Source organism: Octodon degus, unplaced genomic scaffold (assembly GCF_000260255.1).
Source record: "Octodon degus isolate 3935 unplaced genomic scaffold, OctDeg1.0 scaffold00140, whole genome shotgun sequence".
NCBI lineage: Eukaryota > Metazoa > Chordata > Mammalia > Rodentia > Octodontidae > Octodon > Octodon degus.
The window spans coordinates 6,907,050-6,915,911 of NW_004524716.1; the positions used below are offsets into that span (position 1 = coordinate 6,907,050).

The window sequence follows — 8,862 nt, forward strand, 5'->3', positions numbered from 1 at the left end:
GAGGAGAGGAGAGGAGAGAGGAGGAGAGGCAGAGGCAGAGGCAGAGGTAGAGGCAGAGGCAGAGGCAGAGGCAGGACAGAGACAGAATTGAAACAGAAAGAGGTTGTGTTTTTCCTCCCTGCAGGCATATGCTATGAAATACTGGCAAAGGCTTGGGGCCCCCTCAGAGAAGCTGATGATGGGGCTCCCCACCTATGGACGCACTTTTCGCCTCCGCAAAGCCTCTAAGAATGGGTTGCAGGCTGCAGCGATGGGACCAGCCTCTCCAGGGAAGTACACCAAACAAGCTGGCTTCTTGGCTTATTATGAGGTGATGGGATTAGGGACCTGTGACTAGCAGTTAGGGGCCTTCTACACCAGCTGGCACAAGGATCAGGAAGAGGGGCAAGGGCAGGGTGACAGCTATGGACAGGGGAGTGAGACAACTGATTGGGATGAGAAAATTCACTGGGAGATTTTCTTTTTCTTTGGTAGAAGCCGAGTTCTTTGTGAGGGATGAGAGACTCAGAATAATCTCAGCGAAGGGGGTAGAGATTTTACTCTGCAAAAGGACCTTAAATGTTATATAGGTCAATCAAGACTTGCTATTTGACCTAAATAAAAAACCAAGTTTGCTCCTTTGCAATATGTATAATGTTGAACAGGTTCAAAAGTGAAAGAACAGCCCCCTCCCTGTAGCTCCCACTCTACTTCGGTCGGCAGTCCATGGCTGGTCTTACTTCGTTCAGTTCGCCCGCTTTCTACATCCCACTACTGGGCTATTTTGAAGAAATCCTCAGACACCTGCACTGCAGATTCTTTCATCTCTACTTCAGTGCTACCCCTTAACATCCATCCTAGCGAAGTGTGCTAGGGGGTCGGGGAGAGGACATGGATCCTGCCCCAAGTGAATGTAAGACAAGAGGAACAAGGAGAGGCACATGAGTTCATGCCACAGGAGTCTGGAATAGTTGTGCGGAGCAGGTGGACCCTGAGCAGATTTGAAGGAAGAGAATCCTCATAGGCAGGCCGAGCACAGCAGGTATAAAAACACGGATGCTGGGGGGACCAGGTGGAGGCTCTGACCTCACCTCAGGCAGCAGTGGAGGCACGTCTCCTCAAGCTCTGCTCTCTGCTGGATGGTGGGTAAGGGCAGTTTCCTGCTAACCCAATGACGCATGGGGATGGGTGTCAGCATAGTTGGAATAATGTTTTTGAAGAATACCATGAATCTAAAAGAGTTTAAGAGAAACTGAGAGTTTAATAGCCCAAGAGCACTCCAAGAAAACAGAAGTGGAGTAGAGATTAACTCCTGCAGCGCAGCTTGGCCACGTCTCTTTATTTGCAGCATGTAGTTGCTGACACAGTTCTGGGCACCTAGTGGCCACTTGGCCACTTGACAGATTGTAGCAACCTGGTTTGGCCTTCCATCAAGACTTTTCAGGGCTGAGGAAACAGCTCAGCAGTCTAAGCACCTGCCTGGCAAGAAAAGGACCCAGATTTGGTCCCTGATACTGCATCCATGCACGCCCCAGAATTCCCGGAGCACTGTGCTGGCCACCGAAGCTGGGCCTGCAAGCCCAGCGCTGAGAAGGCTGAGACAGGAGGATCACTATGAGTCTGAGCTGTGGAGTGAGACCCTGCACCAACTAAATAAACAAACAAATCCATAATTATTTAAAATACCTTTCAATCAACTAGAAGTTACAGTACTAGTTTGGTAGCTACCTATAGACGAAGCAGTGTGTGTTGATGTCTAATGAATAGACATTTGTTTATAAAAACACTTAAAAATGCAGGTCCAGTCCCGGTTTAGGTATAGTCCTCTTAGTACATTGCCAAACTCCCACTTGGCTGTTTGAATGTATCACACACTCCCCAGTTCTCTCTAAGGAGGGAAAATGGAGCAGATAAATTTACGCAGGATAGGAGGCGATCTTGGCTGAGTGGATTTCCTACTGCCTCTTTGGCCTACCTTAGTTTTTCACTCCTGATAAGGGCTTTGGGGAGTCCTTACCATGGATGAGGCAAGGGACAGCTATGCCTCCTGATGTCTCTCTGTGGCACTATGTGGAACTCACTGGTGGTCCTCCTGATAGGTTTGCTCCTTTGTCCAAAGAGCAAGAAAACACTGGATTGATTACCAATGTGTCCCCTATGCATTCAAGGGGAAGGAGTGGGTTGGCTATGATGATGCCGTCAGCTTCAACCACAAGGTGAGACCCTGGTTCTTGTCCTGCTCCGCTCCTTCTCTTCTCTTCCCCGTGCCCCTACCTCCCTCTTCCAGTCCCCTCTCTCTTCTTCTTTTTCTTCTGTTTTAGAACAGATGTTTCCTTCTATTTATTTATTTATTATTATTTTTTTAATTTTATTTATTTAGTGTGTGTGTGTGTGTGTGTGTGTGTGTGTGTGTGGCCAGCTCAGCCCACCAGGGGGCGGCCCTGGCTGGCATGTGGTGCTGGGGGATTGAACCGTGGTCCCTTTGCTTTGCCAAGTTTGTTCTAAGTAGATGCTTTAGACCACTGAGCCATCTCACCAGCCCTATTTATTTATTTTTTATTATACACAAATTATATTTCAGTAAGCTGAATTTAAATTAATAACATAAATAGTTGAATGTTTACCAAAACCACCAGGTCAAAAGGATATCGTGTTATGTGATTCCATTGACACATGGTCCCCAGTGTACCATAGTTGGGTATAGGACATTTTTTACTTTATAAGGCTGTTTAAACCATATAGATTTAACAGGAGTCATAGTTTAAATTTTCAATATTGATATTTTCCTGAGTTAGTCTTCTTTTCTATTTAGAACAGACAATTTTGGGCTGGTGAGATAGCTCAGTCTAAAGCACCTGCTTAGGCAAGCTTAGGCAAGCGCAGGGAGTGCAGTTCAATCCCAGGCACCACATGCCATGCCAGCCCTGTCCCCAGGGCAGGCTGGGCTGGCCACACATACACGAAAAAAAGAACAGACAGTTTATAACAGGCAAATAGCAACACAAGGTAGTTTATCCTAAGTTCTCAACGAAAATTACAGATATGTGGCAGAGGTGGAGGAATCAGGGAGCACTTTCTGAGAGAGGCAGTAGAAACAGAAGGTAATGGCACAGGGGAAGGCTTGGGGGACAGACAGGGTTTCACAAGTTCAAAGGAGAATTCGGGAGGCCCAGAGACTTTAATGGAGGGGCGTAAGTGCTGGTGACCAGCTTTAGTTTTCACTCTGCAGTGGTTTAAGGAAGATCTTCTGAGCTGGCCTATGATTTGGAAGCCTTTAGAGTATAACTGTGTCCTAACTGCCACGTAAGTGGTGTTTTGCAGAGCTGAATCTGGGAGAGTTTTTAGTGAATTAAAACAGAAACTCTGGATCTCAGTGGATCCTGACCTTGTCTCTGTTTTGAAATCATCTGAGAGCCTTGATAAATACAGAAATTCTTGCTTTTGCCCAAGAACAGTACGCCTTAGAAAAAGTTTGGAAACTGCTTTTAGTCTGTCTTCACATGTGATATGGTCATAGTGGGTGGTGTTTTGGAAGCTCTACCAGACATGGAAGGCCTAGGCCTGAGGGTCTGGGCCAGGGTTGTTGGAAGAAGATGCAGCTTGTGAGTGAGAAGTTCTTGATATGTGGCAACTACCTGGGTATCAGGGGTTGTGAGTGGAGAGAATTCACACTTGCAAAAGTGAGGAGAAGTGCATGTGTTTGGTGTTCCTGAGAAGGGAGAAATTTGAGGTAGAAAACACAAGAGATAGGGGGCACTCATGAAGTTTCCTTTGCAGTTACACATGTAGCTTCTTTATGCATCACTCCAGCGAGGCTTGCTGGTGAGAAGAGAGCTGGAGAGCCAGACTTCCAGCTCCTGCAGTCTTTCTCTTGGGAATGGAAATCACAGGCAGAAAAGATCAGGGATCTCATGGAAAGAGTAAGTTGGGCAGACTTAGATATACGATCCGGAGGACATCAGCAGGGATGTACGCTGTGTGCCGGGAAAAAGAGTCTGGGACCAGCAGGGGAGGACAGAGCTGCTTGAGGACCACTACTGTGTCGTGAAGAACTAAATGGGGACCCAGGCGTAGTGTGGGGATGACTAGGGGACTCTATCACAGAATGTTAGAGGTAAAAGAAACCTTGGAGATTGTTTCTGGGAGATAATTATCCCCAGATGTCTCAGGGTCCTGCCTGGTGTGGGTCTTCTGAGCAAAGAAGCAGATAGGATACTCCAAAAATGCAAGCTGTGCTCCCCCTTCACTCCCCCAGGACCCTTTGCTCACACGGAGGGACTGTAAAGTCCCCTTCAAAAAGTGTTTGCATATAAACAGAGCAGAAGGCACAGCTCACACAGTCGCCCTCCTCCACTAGATAGTCTTTTTTTTTTTTTTGCGGAACCGGGGATTGAACTCAGGTCCTTACACTTGCCAGGCAAGTGCTTATTCTACTGAGCCATCTCCCCAGGCCCCTCTCCACTAGATATTCTGCCCATACCACAGGAGCTCTAACGCTCACAATTTTGAGGCTCATGGCTGTGCAAACCCTGCTGCACATGCAGGCTAGCTGCTCCTCACCTTGTCCTTCGGGAGGCTGGGTTGTGAAAACCAAAGCAAGGTGCTGTGCTCCTTGCTGTCTTTGCTGTGAATAATTCATAATAGTTTGTTTCCTGATCTGGTTCCAGTGTGTGTGTGTGTGTGTGTGTGTGTGTGTGTGTGTGTGTGTGTGCTGTGTGTGTGGTGTGTGTGTGGTGTCAGTGTGTGGGTGGTGTGAGTGTGTGTGTGTGTGTGTGTGTGGGCGGGCCAACATATTAGCTTGTAAGGAGGATAAGCTCTCAAAACCTCCACAACTTGAGACTTAATAATTAAATCTACTTCCCCTTATTTTCCATTTGGGTTCAGCAAGTCCCAGAAAGGAGCAGAATGACTTGGCCAAATCAAGCATCTATTTGAATGTGGTGGAGTTATTTTTCTCTATCAGCCTTGATAAAGGACCTGGATTTGAGTGTAAACCTTTCCTTTTTAGTTGTATCTGACGTTTAAAAATTATAGATAAATGTCTTTATCTTTTCATCTGTATTAGCTGCTTTATCTATACTTTTTAGGTCTCCATGTTGAAGTGACTTTCTAAAATAATAATCAAGCGATATCTACGTAGTTGAGTGGATGAGCACGGCGATTAGCAGCCAGGGACCTCGGGGGATGGTAGCCAACATTTGCCGAACATTAAGTCTGTGCCAGATACTGATCTAAATACTGCTATGTAAAAACTCTTTATTTAGGTATACTCCTGCATAGCATAAAGCATTTTAACCATTTTGATTCTATAATTCAGTGAAGTTAAAAACATTTAATTGCATTTTGTGTAATCACCACCACCATTCATTTTCAGGACTTTTTCATCTTCTAAACTGAAACTCTGAGTCTGGAGAGGTATCTCAGCAGCATAGTGCCTGCCTGGAAAGCACAAAGTCCTGAGTTCAATCCCTGGTACAAATAAATAAATAATAAATAAATAAATAAAAATAAAAGAAAAGAAACTCTGTACCCATTAAATACTAACTCCTAATTTCTCCTAGGCCCTGTCAGTCATTATTTTACTTTACTCAATTACTTTGATTTCTCTGAGTACCTGTCATGAAGGGAATCTTACAGTCTTTGTAATTGTTTGGTTTGGCTTATTTCAGTTAGCATAATGTCCTCCAAATTCCATCCACGTTTTGGTATATAGGAATACTTTTGATCATAGAAATGTTGGAAAGTTTTCCTTTTTTCTCACCAATGAGGCAACCAAGACACCTAATGTTTATATAAACATTTCAAAATCCAAAGCTGGGTATGGTGGTTCACCCCTGTAATCCTAGCACTTGGGAAGCTGAGACAAGAGGTTCACTGCAAGTTCAAGGCCAGCCTGGACTACAAAGTGAGGCCAAGGCCAGCCTGAACTGCACAGCTAAACCCTGTTTCAAAAAAAAAAAAAAAAAGGAAAAGAAAATTCAAGATCCAATAGTTAGTAAGTGGCAGAGGCTGGACAGCACGCTGTCATAGTACTTCTGCGTTGCCTTTTGAAAGGCCAGCTTCTGGTATTTGATATTGTAACTAGTTTGGAGGGAGCCACTATAGCGTGTTGACTGATTGTTAATTTCACAGGCAATGTTTGTAAAGAGAGAACATTTTGGAGGTGCCATGGTGTGGACACTGGACATGGATGACGTCAGGGGCACTTTCTGTGGCACCGGCCCTTTTCCCCTTGTGTACATACTGAATGAACTCTTGGTGCAAGCTGGTAAGTAGCTGTGAGTTGGAAGCTGGGGTTGGACTTTGCAGAAGAAGGCGCTGGGTGGGTCTGTCCTGCTAAGTAAATACTTCGATGAGGCAACATGGTATTGAGTGAAGAGAATAGGCTTTGATGCTGGCTGATGTTTTTAAATCTCGGTTGAGATATTTGGACCTTATCAGATCTACTTGGATGTTACTAGAGATACTAGATCTCTTTGAGCTTCCTTTGTCCTAACTGTAAAACAAAGACGATCCCTAGAATCGTGACGTCACTCTTATAAGAACAAAGTGTGAATAAAAACTGCTGGATTATAGTTAGTACTCTACGTATGCTAGTTAATATTTCTCTGTTTCTTTCTTTTTGCTTTGTGAAGCAAAGGTTAGGAAAAGAAATTTAATTTCTTTCAGGATCCTGTTGATAGTAGAGGCTACCTAGGCAGTTAGGAGATAGACTTGGAATGCAAGAACAGAAACATCCTTAGAGATCTTCCATAATCCTCACTTTATACATAGCAAGACTGGGCTTAGCCTTGTTAAGTGTTTAGGTGGGCTGCATGCCAGGCACTTACATCGAGATATCCAGAGCCTCCTTTGCCAGCATATTTGTTCCTAGTGCCTCCTACAGTGTGGGAATAAGAGGTTTTCTCTGAGTGTTCAAAGACAGAAGAATTAGGGTTGGGGGGAACAATGTTGCTGTTAGTGCAGAGGGATCAAAGAGAGGGCCTACACACAGGCCTTCATTGGTCTCTCCTTTGAGTCACTCACCAGAAATACAGCCCCAAGTGCCCATGACTTGGGACCATACTACATGACGGGGTCAGAGAGAAGGGTTCCTGTGTGATGAGATGTTATCTGTGCCCACAGTGGTAAATTGTTAAGTTGTGAAATCCATTGCTGGACTTTTGGAGCAGGTCCTTCAACCTTGGGGTGGTTCTGGTCTTGCTGTAATTAATAAGATAGGAAGGAAGAGCTAGAATTTTCATTCCTTTTAATTATTTTCCCTAGAGGTCAGCTCAACTCCTTCACCACAATTTCGGCCCTCATCTGCTATGAATTCTTCAAGATCTGATACTGAAAGACTGGCTGTGACAAAGGCAATGACCACTGATACTATTAAGATTTTGCCTCCAGGAGAGGCGACGGCCACTGAGGCCCAGGAAAAGCATGAAAACATAACGACAATTCCTACAAGAAGAATTGTGACCCTTGGGAAGGAAACAGTATCCCCTAGAAAGTACAGTGTAGCTCTAGGAGGAAAGACTGAGGTCCCTGAGACAAAGACTGTGGCCTCAGGGGACCACTGGTCTGTGGCCCCTGCAGAGACAACTGTAGCCCTTGTGCATCTTCCAAGGGAGACCCCTGGGGAGAAGACCATGACCACTGTGGGTCATCAATCTATGACCCCTAAAGGGATAACTATGAGCCCCATGCATCTTCAGACTAGGACCTTTGGGAAGAAAACAATGGCCCTGAGAAGGAATGCTTCATCCTTTGAAAGTGACACTTTGCCTAGAAAGATGTCAGACACTCCTGTTGAAAAAGCTGTGACTCTACAAGAGGAGAATTTTAGTTTTGAAGTAGAAACTGACCCCAGAGTGGGTGAAAGTGGTCGTTAGGTAGGAGAGGAAAGGAGGAAGCTATCCTCTGGCCCTTTCATCTGTCTTCTAAGAGGCATTCTCCTTGCTTTTGGTAACCCCTTCATTCTCACTGATAGAAATCATTCATCTCTTCACTCAATGGCCCTTGCTACAAAGTCCCCTGTCTAAAAAAGGGATAACCCAGAAAATTCTGCTGTGCATAGAGAATACTAAGCTTTGTTGGTAGCAGGAACTGGGAAAGCTCTTGCCTTGTCTTTTTTTTTTTTTTTTATGTGGTGACACAAGCAACCTGATCCCAGTCACCCAAGCCACAGGGGGTCCCTCTCTTTTCTGAATAAATCGGAAACAAGAATCTACTTGCAGTTTCTGTATTCTTTTCTTAAAATGAGTCGGGCCACCAAGTTGTCAGCTTCTTCCTTTCTAGGTCATTTTCTCTACTATTTGTTGGAAGGGTGTTTGTGTCAAGGGCACAGTGTTCCCTGTTCTGGATGACGGGCTTCCTTTGCCACATTTATCAATGGCTCACATCATGGCTGGTGGGAACCAGTATCTCTTCTAGAGCAGGTTTCCACCATCTCCAAGGAGAGCAGGGAGCATGAGGAAGTTGAGCCTTCCAATTTGTATTCTCTGGTTGGTGAAGTCTTAGTTCTACCTGACAGAGCATAATATGCCTACTCTCTCCTCAAAAAGCAGTTGAGAAGGAAAAACATTATTTTACAACCTTTTTTTTTTTTTTGTGAGGGGATCTTACTGGCGCACTTCTAGGTTACCTCCAGAAACACCACTTTTTTACGGATTAAACACTCTAGTTTGCCTGGGGACATCTTCCTGAGTCTGACTGACCCTCATAAATTACTGCAGATTCAGGCCTGGGTTAGCTCTCTGTTTCTAGGGGCTTCTCCCACAAAAAGTGGCTGTCACATTTGATGCTGATAGTAATATTAGCTGATTTTCTGGTTTTCTCTTTTTAAATTTTAGGGAAGGGTCTACAGGGTGTTCAGGGTCTCATTACTAAATCGGACTC

General features: G+C 44.9%; 1 protein-coding gene across 1 annotated transcript in view; it reads left to right on the forward strand.

The window, feature by feature from the left end:
- Ovgp1 (oviductal glycoprotein 1) overlaps window positions 1-7,986 on the forward strand; it is a 16,073-nt gene extending 8,087 nt beyond the window's left edge. The window contains exons 8-11 of the mRNA XM_004641735.2: window positions 125-310; window positions 2,079-2,195; window positions 6,112-6,247; window positions 7,246-7,986. Coding sequence (XP_004641792.1) covers window positions 125-310; window positions 2,079-2,195; window positions 6,112-6,247; window positions 7,246-7,856 — 1,050 coding nt within the window. The 3' untranslated portion in view covers window positions 7,857-7,986. The remainder of the gene's footprint in view (window positions 1-124; window positions 311-2,078; window positions 2,196-6,111; window positions 6,248-7,245) is intronic.
- The last annotated feature ends 876 nt before the right edge of the window (window positions 7,987-8,862 follow it).